This window comes from Eulemur rufifrons, chromosome 29 (genome assembly GCF_041146395.1).
Source record: "Eulemur rufifrons isolate Redbay chromosome 29, OSU_ERuf_1, whole genome shotgun sequence".
NCBI lineage: Eukaryota > Metazoa > Chordata > Mammalia > Primates > Lemuridae > Eulemur > Eulemur rufifrons.
In genome coordinates, this window is record NC_091011.1 from 79,895,533 (window position 1) to 79,910,715 (window position 15,183).

Sequence of the window (15,183 nt, forward strand, 5' to 3'; positions counted from 1 at the left end):
CCCATACCTCTTTGGATCCTGTCAAGATCTTAGTACTTTTCCTTGCTTTCCAACCTCAGGAAGATTTCCTGGTGACAAGAATTTTCTGCAGTAGATTTACATGGTGAGAGTTATGGGCTGCATTCATTAAATAAATTTAAGGATAGCAGCTACCTGCCTGTGTCTGGTATATTTTTTAAAAAGGAAAAAGACGAGAATAGTAAAACTTAAAAAGTTCCCAGTTGTTCAATCTTTTTGGTCTTTAATCTTTTTTGCGGCAAGGGAAAACTCCATGAGGGATTCCATACATGCAGAAAGGGAGAGAGAAACTCAGAAGAGCCTTTTGGTTTCTTAGGGCATCTGTTCTGAGGGTTTCTACTTGTGTTTGGAGCAAGCATAAGAGTTTTAAGAGTTCTGCCTTGGATCCCTGCTCTCAAGCAAGGCTTGATTGAGTCAGAGAAAATAGATCAACAGCCGGAGCAGAAGCATAAAAGAGATCAGGTTCTAGACATGAGGTTGGGGATTTTGTGTACCTTGGGGTCCAGGATGGCATTTTAAGCACTTGCAGGAGAGTTGAGAATTTGATGAGACTGCAAAATGGGTGCCTGCCAGGAAAGGGCAGCTCAGTTCTGTAGGGACTTTCCAGGAGGATAGGTGTAACAATCTGCAAAGTCCTGCTAAGCACTTTTAACAGTCCAGTGAAGGGCTGAAGTGCCACAGCATAGTGCCTGATAGTGCTCTAAGCTGGTCCTTCTTTAGCTTATTTATAATTCAGAAATTTTCCTCTGCTGATGAAAGCTCCAGTGGGCACAGCATTGTGTTTATCTTTAATGCCAACCTGAAATAGTGACGAGCTGTTCAGAGGCATGCTTGCACACCTACATGCTGCACGGTTCCCTGGTTATTTTTAATTTGGTTTATACAGAGTGTGAGGTTGTGCTAGGCAAAACCCTATAGTGCTGCCTGATATTTTGGGTGGGAGAGTGCCTGTACTTCAGGAGAAGTAAAGGACTAATGAATTCAGTCTTATAAACCATTGTTCTGAAAGGGAGACTAATTATCTGGCCTTTTATTTTAAACTAAGCCTCGACTGAATATATTTCAAGTCTTGAATTTAACCAATAGAAATCTGCTATATAAAGTTTAGGCTTTCTGAATATCTATAGTACATTCAAGGACTAGTGATCTAAATAACTACGTAAGCTGTCAATCCATAAGAAAATCCTCATTGTGTTGCTGTGTATTTTGATAAAGTAGGTATGTCCTGTGGGAGGGTCATTTGGCTGTGAGAATTACAATTGGCCTTTCACCTCTCATTGTCTTTTGCTTCAGTATAACAACTATTTAGTAGATTATTCCATTAACCCTGCTTTAAGTTATTTTACATAATCATATGGGAAGTTTGGCATATCTATGCATTGGTCATTAGAAATTGGGATACAAAACCCAGAGAAGCACTGAAGCCTTGAGCCTTCAGCAAAGTAAATGACATTATTGATGCTTACTATTGCAGATCTTGGATGATGGAGGAGATCTCACTCACTGGATTTATAAAAAGTATCCCAACATGTTTAAGAAAATCAAGGGCATAGTAGAGGAGAGTGTCACTGGAGTTCATAGGTAAGATTTGACATGGGCATACCTGATTTTATGTAGCCTAGACATATAATCTTGTAATCACACACCTATGGAGGAACACATTATGTTAAAAAATTGGAACCTGCTATGAGGTGACCAGATCTGAACCTGCACACTTATTTTTTGATTAATGCAAATAACAAACTTAAAATAGTGAGGGGATCAGGTAGGGGAACAAGTGGAGTCCTCATGTTTTCTAGTCATTGCAATACAATGAATTCTTGTCCTTTTTGGACAAATTCATTTATTCAACAAATACCTATTGAACTTCTACAATGAGCCAGGAACTGCCCTAGGTGCTAGGGATTTAGCAGTGGACAAAACAGACAAAAAGCTGTGTCCTCAAAGAGCTTATTTTCTTACATAGAGTGCAGGGGTTCTGTTCTGTTTCTCAAAGGAGCACTAGTTCCCTGAGTAAAATTGGAATCATTTCTGTATGCTATTATTCACACATTAAGACCTGAAAGTATGAAATAAAAGTTTGACAGAAGTAAATTCTGAATCAGCCACCATCGCTGCTTCAAAGTATTGTTATCTTTTTGAATATACAAAACTATAGTATAACATACCTTCAGACTCTTAAAAAGGGATGAATTTTGAATAAAACCCATAGTTCAATGTCTAATTGACTCAGTATAAAATAAAACTCCTATATATGGATATACATATTGAGATTATAAATTTGAGACTGTTTGAAAGTTAAAATTGTTGCATTAGAGTAGTAGGATTATGCATGATTTCTAAAATAGTACTTAAAGTTACTACTTTTATAATTAAAAGAGGGAATAAATTTATATATGGTTAAATGGTGGCTCATGCCTAGCCTCTGGGAGGCCGAGGTGGGAGGATTGCTTGAGGTCAGGAGTTTGAGACCAGCCTGAGCAAGAATGAGACTCCATCTCTAGTAAAAAAAAAAAAAAAAAAAAAATTAAAAATTTTACATTTGAAATTTAGAGGTAGGTCAAAGATTTTCCCCACATAACTTGAATAAGATCTTTATTGCTAAGCTGTATACAGGGTCTAGAAAGATATGGGTTTTTTTTTTAATAGTTCTAGCTCTTTTTTTTTAAGATAATTTTATACATAAATCAGCTATCCCCATATTTTTCTTTTTTTTTATTTCAGCATATTACGGGGGTACAAATGTTTAGGTTACATATATTGCCTTTGCCCCACCTGAGTCAGAGCTTCAAGCGTGTCCATCCCCCAGATGGTGCACACCGCACCCATTAGGTGTGAATATACCCATCCCTGAAAGCTATGTTTTTATTTCTCAGTATCTACCTTATAAGACAAAACTAGTCATGTCACATGCTCTCATGCCTACCCAATCAACATATTTCTGGGATTTGATATGAAAGCAATGGTGGATCATAATGTGTCATTGTTTTATGTTCTTCTTGACTTCCTTCATTCTCAGGCTGTATCAACTGTCCAAAGCTGGGAAGCTGTGTGTTCCAGCCATGAATGTCAATGACTCAGTCACCAAACAGAAATTTGACAACCTCTACTGTTGCCGTGAATCAATTCTTGATGGGTAATGTTTATTATCTTTGAGATGAACTTGAGTTGTTGAGTTAAGGTTCTGATTTTTTTTTGTTTTGCTTATTTCTGGAAATAATTCATGTAGCACCTCTGGATAATGTTTCCATTAATCCAGAGTTTTGTCACTTCATAAATTAAAATTACATTATTTTTATTTTCTTCTTTGTATCTTTTATTTCCAAGTATTATATATTCAGAACATTATATAATAAATGTATAAGTTTTTATGTTCAAAAGTTACTGTATAATCTACATCTTCTTCCCTTCTGCACCATTCCCAAGAAAAGGGGAAAAAAGGAAAAAAAATCACATATATAGAACTAGTTGGATGCCAAGGAGTGAGAAAATATGTATTTTATTCAACCTTTCTGGTTACTAAATAGTTTCTCTAGGATAGAAAGCAGACTTTATTTCAAAATGAAAAATAAACAAAAAAACCCCATGAAAACAAAAGGACTTAATACTAATCTCAAGGGAGAAACAAGAGAAGATTTTTCTGACTTAATGTTTTTTTCCCTTAGTCTTAAAAGGACTACAGATATGATGTTTGGTGGAAAGCAAGTGGTGGTCTGTGGCTATGGAGAGGTAAAGTTTAACCTTTCATTTATTAGTTGTTTAAAATGTATTTTGCTGAGATATTCCAGAATTTTTCATTTGTATGGACATAAGAGTATATTCATTACCACTTTAGAATGGGAAGAAGTAACTTTGGAGGCCCACTGGTTAAAGTATGGTCTTTCTTTTACTTTTTTGCATTTTTGCCATTTTTCCTTAAGTTGATTTTCTAACTTATTCCAGTACCACCGTTTGTGATGTTCTTTTAGCTTGTGTTTTGATTATAAATCGTGAGTGTGGGTGTTCTTATGCACATGAATGTGATAAGCAGGAGCCAGGGATTTGTTTAGGAACTGCATTCATTTGTTTTTCTTATTTTTCCCTGAGCATGAATCTATTCAGTGAAATTCCTTTTGGGGGCGGAAAGGGAGGTGCTCTTTACCAGAAGCTTTGGGAAACTGTTTTCTTGTTGACTTTCCCTAATATATGTGTTCTCTCTCTTCTTTAGGTGGGGAAGGGGTGCTGTGCTGCCCTGAAAGCCATGGGCTCCATTGTGTATGTAACAGAGATTGACCCCATCTGTGCCCTGCAAGCCTGGTAAGCATGCAAAGAGAGAATTGCTTCCTCCTGTATGTGTGCTGCCATCCGACATGTGACCTTGGAGCTGCTCCAAAGAGTGACCTGGTTAATGCTGCATCTTATCTTAGAGGGGCCCAGATCCTCAGAGAGGCTGCCACTAGGTCTAAATTTCTCTTTCAAAGGTCAAGGAGCTCTTCTCTGAGAGAGCAGAGACTATCAGAAAAGCTACAATTTAGAATTCCTGTGGAAATAGTAACAGGGGATGCTTTGAGCCAGAGAACAAGTAGCTCCTTACCGTCTCTATATGTAATCTCTGCCACTTTGAAAACAATGATTGAAAAAGAAATAGGCTGGCACTGGATGTCATCTGATGTGATGTACTGAAAAGAGCCTTCCTGTGTTATTCCCCTCCAAAATGGATAACCTGAATCTTTTTGTTGTTTTTTTCTTTTGAGACAGAGTCTCACTCTGTCGCCCACGCTAGAGTGCCATGGAATCAGCCTAGCTCACAGCAACCTCAAACTCCTGGGCTCAAGCAATCCTACTGCCTCAGCCTCCCGAGTAGCTGGGACTACAGGCCCTCACCACCACACCCAGCTAATTTTTTTTTCTATATTTAGTTGCCCAGCTAATTTTTTCTATTTTTAGTAGAGATGAGGTCTTCCTCTTGCTCAGGCTGGTCTCAAACTCCTGGCCTCAGGCGGTCCTCCCACCTCAGCCTCCCAGAGTGCTAGGATTACAGGCGTGAGCTACCGTGCTCAGCCTATAACCTGAATCTAATTGTGAGGAAACATCAGACAAGTCTAAATTAAGGGCAGAATCTCCTAAATCTGACTGAAAGATATATGAGAATTGTTTGTACTATTCTTATAATTCTTAAGTTTGAAATTATTCTAAAATTAAAAAATTTGAAAAAAGAATAGTTCCTTTCTCATCTGTAAAATGTGGGTAATCATACCTACCTCATAACATTATGAGAGTTCAGTAAAATAGTTATTATAAATTATATATTACATAATAAATATATAATTATATAAGGTGCAGAGTTACTGTCATATAATAGGTTCTCACTAATTGGTAGCTATTATTAAAATTTTCTCTTGCCATCCTCAGCAGGATGGGAACTACTACTGTCCCTGAAAATTATTGCAGAGTCCTAGTGTCTGCAGTCTGGATACCCCACCCAGTCTTTACCATTAACCCTCTAGAGGAATGTCCCCAGAATAGAATGAAGCATGGCATAAAGTTTTAACTATAACCATTTCCTCCTGTCCTCCGTATACATCCTAGCTATAAGCCCACTAACTTCCCCAACAGAGTTGCCGGCTTTCTCTGAGTCAGGGCTTCAGCACACAAGGCGAACCATCACCCTTCTAATATTCTCAAAGTTTATTATAGAAACTGAACATGCTTTAATACTGATTGTAGTACTATTGAAATTATCCTATAGACATGAATTGATCACTTACTGTGTATTAGGTACTGTGTGATGTGCTGAGAATAAATAGTTGAATGAGACAGGAGCCTGCTTTTAGAAGCACATGGACAGATAACCACTGTGCAGTGTGGTAAGTGCTGTCATGGAGGTAAACAGCACATGCTTCTGTAGGAGCACAAAGGAGAAATTTCTAACTGGAGAGCAAGGGGGGTAGAGTAGAAAGAGAGGTCAACAGAACTGAGCCTTGAAACGTGTAAGTGTTTTCATAGTTTAGATGTATATTCCAGTTAGAGGGAACATGTGCGTAGTCTCTGAGGAAGGAGATAGCGTATCTAAGAAGCTGGAAATATTTTAATGTAGCTGGCAGATGGGATAAATTTGAGAGAATGATAATATCTGAGGTAGGTATCATAGGAATCATATGTCCATATAATCATATATCAATGTAAGTATTTGGGTCTTATCCTGAGAACAAGCATCTCATTGAAATATTTTAAACAAGGAAGTGACATGATCCAAATTGCATTTAGGGAAATTACTCTGCAAAATGATTTAGAGAGATATAAACCTAGAAGCAATGAGATTGGGCCAGGGTTTACTACAGTAATCTAGGCAAGAAATAGTAAAGCCAGCATATATGAAGAGGAGGGGACAGATTCAAGAGACTTTTAAGGAATTAAGGAAAAAGAATCAACGGATTAAGGAAAAAGAATCAACCAGATTTGGTGACAACTTCAACTGGGAAGAGGCAGTAAGCTAGAACATTCTTGTTTATATGGCTCATACAGTTGAATGAACAATGATGCTGTTGATCAAGATAGAAAATATAGAAGAAGAAATTGATGGAGTTGGAGGTGGGGAGAAGATAATGAGTATAGTTTCAAACAGAGTAAGTTTGAGATCCTTCTGGGACTTTCATGATGAAATATCCAGTGGATAATTTGATTTTTGACTATGAAGCTTTGGAGAGATCTAAGCTAAAGATATAAATGTGTAAACCAGCCACTTGTAAGTGGTCATTTGCAGCTAAGGGAAGGGGTATGGATGAGTACTGAAAAAATGGAGAAAAGAGTAGAGGTTAGAACCCTACAGAGTACCAATATCTAAAGGTTAGCTGAGGTCAAGAAGAGACAATCAGAAAAGTAGGGGGAAAACCAGGATAGAAATGTCATGGAGTCCAAGGAGCATAGAGTTTTAAGAGGGCAAATAATGTTTAATGTAGCATAAGAAATCAAGTAATATGAGTATAAGAAGTATTTTTGGTTTTGGCATTCAGGAGATTATTGATGATGCTGGGGAGAGCACTTTCGATGGGCTAGCAGATTCAGTGGCTAAGTGGCACTTTCTAGAGTTTCCAGAAACCTGGTTGAGAAATCTCTTGGTAATGCCTGGCTCTCTATTATTAGGAAGAAATAAGTTCCACTGATGGAAAAGAACCTTTTATTTCTGTCCTGTATGAACTAAGGAAATGGTTTGGATTTTTTGCTGTTAAGAATAGTCCAGGCCGGGCGCGGTGGCTCACGCCTGTAATCCTAGCACTCTGGGAGGCCGAGGCGGGTGGATCGCTCAAGGTCAGGAGTTCGAGACCAGCCTGAGCAAGAGTGAGACCCCGTCTCTACTAAAAATAGAAAGAAATTATATGGACAACTAAAAATATATATATAGAAAAATTAGCCGGCCATAGTGGCGCATGCCTGTAGTCCCAGCTACTTGGGAGGCTGAGGCAGGAGGATCGCTTGAGCCCAGGAGTTTGAGGTTGCTGTGAGCTAGGCTGACGCCATGGCACTCACTCTAGCCTGGGCAACAAAGTGAGACTCTGTCTCAAAAAAAAAAAAAAAAAAAAAGAATAGTCCAGCAATCTCAAGAAGTGACAGTGTAGGTACCAAAGGACCTTGGTAATAGCTTTTGAAGTTCTGTGGCAAAAGGCTCCCCAGCTGCCTGTTTAGGTTAATTGGTCATGCTTTATTTCTACAGTATGGATGGATTTCGACTGGTCAAATTAAATGAGGTCATCCGACAAGTGGACATTGTTATTACCTGTACAGGTACGATTATGACATATTAAATGGGGTGGCACTTGAGAACGCCCATTAGGTCATTCCTATAGGAAAGTTTCTCTCTACCCTTTATAACTGCTGTATCTCCATCCATCCTCAACTACCTAGGAGATGGCTAGGAATGAGATTAACTAGTAGAGTTTTATTTGGGAAGCCCAGATCTTAAATTTGTACACTTGATTTTTTTTTCCTTTTTTTTTTATCCATAGGACTCTGCTTGATATTGATTTTTTTAAATTTTACCTCCCAAAGTGATATATATTTCTCTCTAGTCCCTATAATTAAGGCAAAGCTAGAGCAAAATTCTTCATAGGTAGAAAAAGTGGGAGAGGTTATTGTGTTAATTCACAAAGAGGTATTTTGAGTTTTAGAGAGGGAATATACAGAGATGCTAGTTTATTTAGAATGAGATACTTATTTTTATGGTAGAACCATAAATCACAGGAACACTGGTTTTCTTTTATAATTCTATTTTAGGGAGGAAATCAGAATATTTAAAAAAATATATTTGTAGCCTAAGGGAGAGCTGGGGGCAGAGAAGAGGACCTGCAAGAAGCTGTTCTTGCTTCATATCAATCCCCTGAATCTTTTTTTAAAAGTAGCTTTATTGAGATGTAATTCACATACTACATATTTCACCCATTTAAATTCACTGTTTTCTAGTAAATTCACAGGGTTGTACAAGCATCACCACAATCTATTTTTTTATTGAGATATAATTCACATGCCAAACAGTTAACCTTTTTAAAGTTTACAGTTCAACGGTTTTTAGTAAATTTGTGTAACATCCTATTATCTAATTTCAGAACATTTTTATCACCCCAAAAAAGAAACCCCATCCTATTAGCAGTCACTCCTTATTCCATCCTCCAGCCTTTATGCTCCCCTAGCCCTAGGCAATGCACTAATCTTTCTGTCTCTGTAGATTTGCCTATTCTGGGCATTTTATATTAATATAAATGGAACCATACAGTATATGATCTTTTGTGGCCAGCTTCCTTTACTTAACATGATGTTTTCAGGGTCCATCCATGTGATAGCTTGTATCAGTACTTCATTCCTTTTTATTGCTGAATAATATTTGGTTGTATGATATAACCACATTTTATTTATCCATTCATCAATTGATGGACATTTGGGGTTGTTTTCACTTTTTGACCATTAGGAATAATGCTGCTATGAACATTATATATAGTTTTTATGTGGACATATATTTTCATATATTTCTCTTGGATACCCAGGAGTAAAATTGCTGAATCATGTAGTAACTGTATTTTTAATGTTTTGAGGAATTGCCAAACTTTTAAAAAGTGACTGCACCATTTTACAATCCCACCAAAATGCATGTGCATTCTAATTTCTCCATATCCTCACCAATACTTGTTATTGTCTGTCTTGATTATCACCATCCTAGTAAGCATAAAGTGGTATCTTATTGTAGTTTTGATTTGCATTTCCCTAATGACTAATGATGTTGAACATCTTTTCATGCACTTGTTGGCCATTTGTATAATACATCTTCTCTGGGGAAATGTCTGTTCAGATCTCTTGTTGGTTTTTTGTTGTTGTTGTTGTTTTTAAATTAGAGATAGGGTCTTGTTCTGTAACCCTGGCTAGAGTATAGTGGCCTGATCATAACTCACTGTAATCTCGAATTCCTGAGCTCATCTTTGCTCATTTTTGAATTGTCTTCTTATTATTGGGTTATAAGAGTTCCTTATATATTCTGGACAAGTCACTTATCAGTTACCTGATTTGCAGATATTTTTTTCTCATTCTGTGGGTTGTCTCTTCATTTTCTTAGTGGTTTCATTTGCATACAAAAGTTTTTAATATTGACATAGTTCAATCTATCTCTTTTTCTTTGGTTGCTTGTGCTTTAGGTGTTATATCTCAGAAACCATTGCCTAACCCAAGGTCACAAAGATTTACTCCTGTGTTCTTCTACGAGTTTTATAGTTTAGCTCTAACATTTAGGTTATGACCCATTTTAAATTAATTTTTACATATTGAATGAGGTAGGGGTCCAACTTCATTTCTTTTCATGTGGATATCTCTTCTGTTTTTAAGGTAACAAGAATGTGGTAACCAGAGAGCACTTGGACCGTATGAAGAATAGCTGCATCGTTTGTAACATGGGACATTCCAACACAGAGATTGATGTGGTAAGATCAAGTGGCTCATTAATTGGGGGCTTTGTTTCCCTCTCCTTCCCAAGAAACAAACTGAAACAGGAAAGAGCAGGGTCACCAGCCATCCTAAACATAACTTCCCTGGCAGAGTTGTCCATATCTGTTCACTTATTTGCCCTACAGCTTGTGCTTATAGATACTATAATGGCTCTTCATCTTAATTTAATCATTTCAAATTATTATCTTCCTCCTCCCAAGCTTGATACCTACTTACAATGTAAGCCATTTTATCTCTACCTTTAGGATTGAAAGCAGGGTAAACTCAAAACTACAAAAATATACAATGAATGTGAGTCAGTATAGTAGCCAGTATTTTGGGGGTGTTTGGCTTTACTATAAATATGAGATAAGTAGATTGGTCCAGGGAAACAAGTCAAGGAAGAAAAATCTATGTGCTGGGATGATTGTGCTGCTTAAGATTGACTGCATCTGTCACATCCTATGGTTTCTTCTTTCTCTCCCTCTTTCACTGAGCTAGGTCTTCCCTTAACATATTTTCTAAACTGTAGTAATTGGGTCTGTAGGTGTCACAATCAATGCAGTGCCATTGTGTAGTGGCATGCGGTCCTCATACCTAGAAAATCTACACTTTGGTCCTCTAATTTGATTACATTCACTCTAAAATTTTCCCATCCAAAATAGTGCTTGGTCCTAATAAGTTGCCCAAGTAATAGTTACTAGAAGTGTTATTTATTTCTTTTCAGACTTACCAAAATATTTCTCAGTGTGACTTTCACTCTGGTTTTAAATTTTTATGGCATTTTTCTGGCACACTTGTATTTTTCTCTGGGTAACTGGCTCAAGCAAAGCATGTTTTCATCTCCATGGAGGCTGCTCTGACTGAGTTTCACCATTGCCAGATGAGGATAAGTTAATATATTGAGATCCTGTTGGATAATACCTATTTTATATGGCTTCTCTTTTTAACTCTGTGCTCTGTTCTTCTGTTATTAAAAATAGCTGGCAAAGCAACCTACCAAAGCCTATTTGTACCCTGGGTATTTGACTCATTACTCTATCTTACCGTGATTTTGCTTATAATGAATAATTTAGTTGGTAGTTGGGTTTTTTCCTCCCTTAAGTTTCACTTATGTGCCATACTGCCCCTCTGCTAAATGGCCAAAGATACTAGTATTTCTAAAACTGTCTAGCATATGATTGTCCTTTCCTGGATTAATCTGCTTATAGAGCCTTCAAAGGGGAAAAGCCTAAAGGGAAGTATGTGTGTCATGCCATAGGCCTTAATGAGAAATCTTCAGAGTGGAGGAAAGGGGAAAGAATTTTCCCTTCTAAACCCTTAGACAGCTCTGAAATAAAAATAACACGAGATATAATCATGTACCTTTCATATTTTTACTTAATCTCATTTCATCTTCTTGACCATTCCATGAGGCATTATTCTCATTCTTAATTTTCAATTGGAAAACTATGAAGTTAAGTACATTTTCAGTCATATAATTAATCCAAAATGAAATTGGAACACAAAATCCAGGTTTTTTTGACTCCTAGTCTAGTTTTGTTTTGTTTTCCTACGTGTTTATAGGTGCCTCCTCATGACTTATAGATTAACTTCAAATTATGATGGTAATTTCTCCTTCAAATGCAGCCCAGACATAAATAATCTCTTAGAATAAAGGCCAGAAGACTCTTGACCTTCAATCACAAATATTTTTTGTGTGTGACTGCTATATGCCAGGTATTGGTCTAGATGCTTAGAGTCAGTGAACAAAACAGGCAAAGATTACTGCCATCATGGAGCTTGTATTTTAGTGAGAAGAAAGACAATAAACATAATAAATTTTAACTAAAATTTATATTATGTTAGAAGGCAGAAGTACCATGAAAAAAAGAAAAAGTAGAGAATGGTAAGGGGAATCTAGCACTGGGTGGCAATTTTAAATATAGGGATCCAGTTATGAGCCTTATTAAGAAGGTGATATTCAGCCAGGCGCGGTGGCTCATGCCTGTAATCCTAGCACTCTGGGAGGCTGAGGCGGGCGGATTGTTTGAGCTCAGGAGTTCGAGACCAGCCTGAGCAAGAGCGAGACCCCATCTCTACTAAAAATAGAAGGAGATTATATGGCCAGCTAAAAATATATATAGAAAAATTAGCCGGGCATGGTGGTGCATGCCTGTAGTCCCAGCTACTCGGGAGGCTGAGGCAGAAGGATTGCTTGAGCCCAGCAGTTTGAGGTTGCTGTGAGCTAGGCTGACACCACGGCACTCTAGCCCAGGCAATAGAGTGAGACTCTGTCTCAAAAAAAAAAAAAAAAAAGAAGGTGATATTTGAGCAGCCTAGAATTAGCCATGTGCATTTTTTGGTGAAGAGCATTTTAAGAAGAGATAAAAGCCAGTACTCAGGCTCTCAGGCAGGAATGTGCCTAGGCTGTTTGAGGAACAACAAGGTGGCTGATGTGCTTGGAGTAGAATGAGCACAGGGCGGGAAGAGTGGAAAATGAGGTCAGGGAAGTAACAGGCCAGATCTTAACAGGGTCTCATAGCCTATCATAAGAACTCTGGATTATGTTCTGAGAGAAATAGGGAGCCGTTGTAGGGTTTATAACAACGTGACTTATGTTTTAAAACAATGACTTTTATTTAAAAAGATCACCCTGGCTGCTGTGTTGAGACTGGCCCTAGTTTTGCAGGTATTGCCAGGTTGCCCCCATATCTGCCACTGAGATGAGCTGGGGCCAACTCTCACTTCTCTTATGTCCTTGTTGGCAAAAGGTATATGGCTAAGCTAACTGGTCCAGAAAGAAATGCTCAGAAGGGCTTTTGAAAGTTAAATTACTCAACCTTTGGTGGTAGTGTCACAAGGTATGTGAAATGAAATTCAAGGAAACAGCAAATTCAACTAATAATTGAAACCAGAATATTCATTCACTATTTAGCATATTTATATTGAATACCTGCTCTGCTGTGTGCCAAGTACTAATTGGCTGAAGAAATAGCAGTGAACACATCCCGCTCTCATTGAGCTTATATTCTAGTGTAGGAGACAGACAATAAGCAAATAATAGACGGTTATTGTCAGTCAGTGCTTAGTGTTGAAGAAAAACAGCAAGGTGAGGACATTGAGGATGCTATTCTAGTTAGGGTGGTCAAGAAAGTCTCTTTGAGGAGATGACATTTGAAAAAGAACCTGAATGAAATGAAGAAGCTAGCCATCTGAGCCTTCTATTCAGAGACAATGGCCAGTAAAAGACCCTGAGGTAGACACCCACTCAGTGTGTTTGAGGAAGAGAAAAGAAGCCATGGGGGAGGAACTTTGGGCAAGAGGGTGAGGAGAAGAGGTAGCCCAAGGAGGTAGTGGGCTACATAGAGCTTTATAGGCCATGATAAGGACTATAGGTTTTATTCTGAATACGAGGGAAGCCATTGGAAGGTTTTGAGCAGTGAATGACAAAATCTGACTTAGATTTTTAAAAATTACTCTGGCTTTTGTATTTAAAAAAACTCTAGAACTTGAGTAGTGATAGGAACAACAGGAGGGTCTTTCAGTATTTCTGATGATAGGAGGTGGAGACTTGGATTAGACGGGCAAGCAGTGGAGGTAGTAAGAAATGATATGCTGTGACCAATGGGATTTGCTAAATGGATTGGATGCAGAGTGTGAGAATAAGAGAGGAGAATCACTATAAGTCAACTCGGTGAAACTGTGTAGCAGAATAATTTGGTAAGTATTTACCCAGATATTTTGAGTGATCAAAAATTTAAGGTTTTTTTGAGCCAGGCATGATGGCTTGCACCTGCAGTCCCAGCTACTCAGGAAGCTGAGGCAGGAGAATCACTTGAGCCCAGCAGTTGGAGAACAGCCAGGGCAATAAGTGAGACTCTGTCTCTTAAAAAAAAAAAAAAATTAAAGTTTTTGGGGGTTTTTTTGGAAAGAATTTATAGTTTTACCTAAACTTGAGATGTTGCCTGCTACACATTTAGGAAGGAATAGCTCATCAAAAGAGTAGGTGATTTAGAAAGCTTCATTTTTTCTGAGCAATATTAGTGCTGTGAGTACTTAGGGAACCTGTTTTAGGGATTATGCTCTCAGCTGCCTTTTGGCCATGTCTTTCTTTTACGTGTTTCTTTTCTCTTGAAAGCAGACCCATATGCATCACATAGAAGGCCTGTATGATTGTAAGCTTCACAATTCAAGTGGTTAAACCATTATATACACAGGCTTTAAAAGTTTTTCCCAGCCAAAGAATGATTTAACCTGAGACTTGCTATTAACTCCATGCTTTACTAGGACTAAAACCACACTGTTCTCCCTGAAAAAAAAAAAAAAAAAACTGAAAAGCACTGTTCTAAATCATACGAGACCAATGTGTGCAAGCACAGTAACTGGCTAATCTATGGTGGGACATCTGGGAAGGTAGTCTGCACAGGGAACTCTTTTCCTGGTACATTGCTTAGTGACTGTAAATCACAGTGAAGACAGTTGGATATCTTTAAGGGAGATTCTTGTCAAGCTGTGCCAGCTGTAGGGTAGGAAACCGTTCTTCTCTTGAGGAATGTAACTACCAAATAGACCTTAATAGTCAGGTTGTTGGAGCTCCCTGAACAGTGGGAGAGGTAAGTTAACCAAATTTCTCTTCAAACTCCTTTTTTAAAGTTACCCTCAGGGCTTTTGCCTGCATCGTAGCCATTCCAGTGCTCTGTAAGCTGCTTCTACCAAGCATTGATCTTATGTTCGTAAGAAGTGTCCTTTCTTTGATTCCATCATATCTTTCTTCCTAAGGAATATGCTTAAGATAGGAGACCCTTGTTATCCTGGTGTCTTTGCTCCCAATCACCAAGATTGCTTGTCCTCTGGAAGATTATGGGTGTGAAACACGAAAAACCTGACGTACTTTATAATCCTGTCATCTCAATAAACGTCAGTGTTCCCAATGAGTATCTCTTGGCTCTATGTGGTTATTACCCTCTGTGGTGCTATTTCCACTAGCTAAGGGATTTTATCTTGTATATCCATAACTTCTCAAAATGGTCTGTTTGCTTAAATTCTTCTGAACTCTATTTATAGTATTTACAAAATTTCTTTTTAAAATTTTGATTTTAAAGTAATAATTGCATAGTTTAAAATTCAAACAATGTAAATATGTTTAAAGCAAGAAGTAAAAAATTTACAAAATTGAGATTATATTGTTCTGCAACTTGATTTTTTCACTTAACAATAGTGAATGGTTTTCATGTTAACACA

General features: G+C 37.8%; 1 protein-coding gene across 6 annotated transcripts in view; it reads left to right on the forward strand.

The window, feature by feature from the left end:
• Positions 1-15,183, forward strand: part of AHCYL2 (adenosylhomocysteinase like 2) — a 162,868-nt gene that overhangs the window by 141,037 nt on the left and 6,648 nt on the right. For all 6 annotated transcript variants that reach the window (XM_069462665.1, XM_069462662.1, XM_069462664.1 and 3 more), the window contains exons 7-12: positions 1,493-1,599; positions 3,038-3,154; positions 3,684-3,747; positions 4,226-4,314; positions 7,709-7,779; positions 9,862-9,956. In XM_069462665.1, coding sequence (XP_069318766.1) covers positions 1,493-1,599; positions 3,038-3,154; positions 3,684-3,747; positions 4,226-4,314; positions 7,709-7,779; positions 9,862-9,956 — 543 coding nt within the window. The remainder of the gene's footprint in view (positions 1-1,492; positions 1,600-3,037; positions 3,155-3,683; positions 3,748-4,225; positions 4,315-7,708; positions 7,780-9,861; positions 9,957-15,183) is intronic.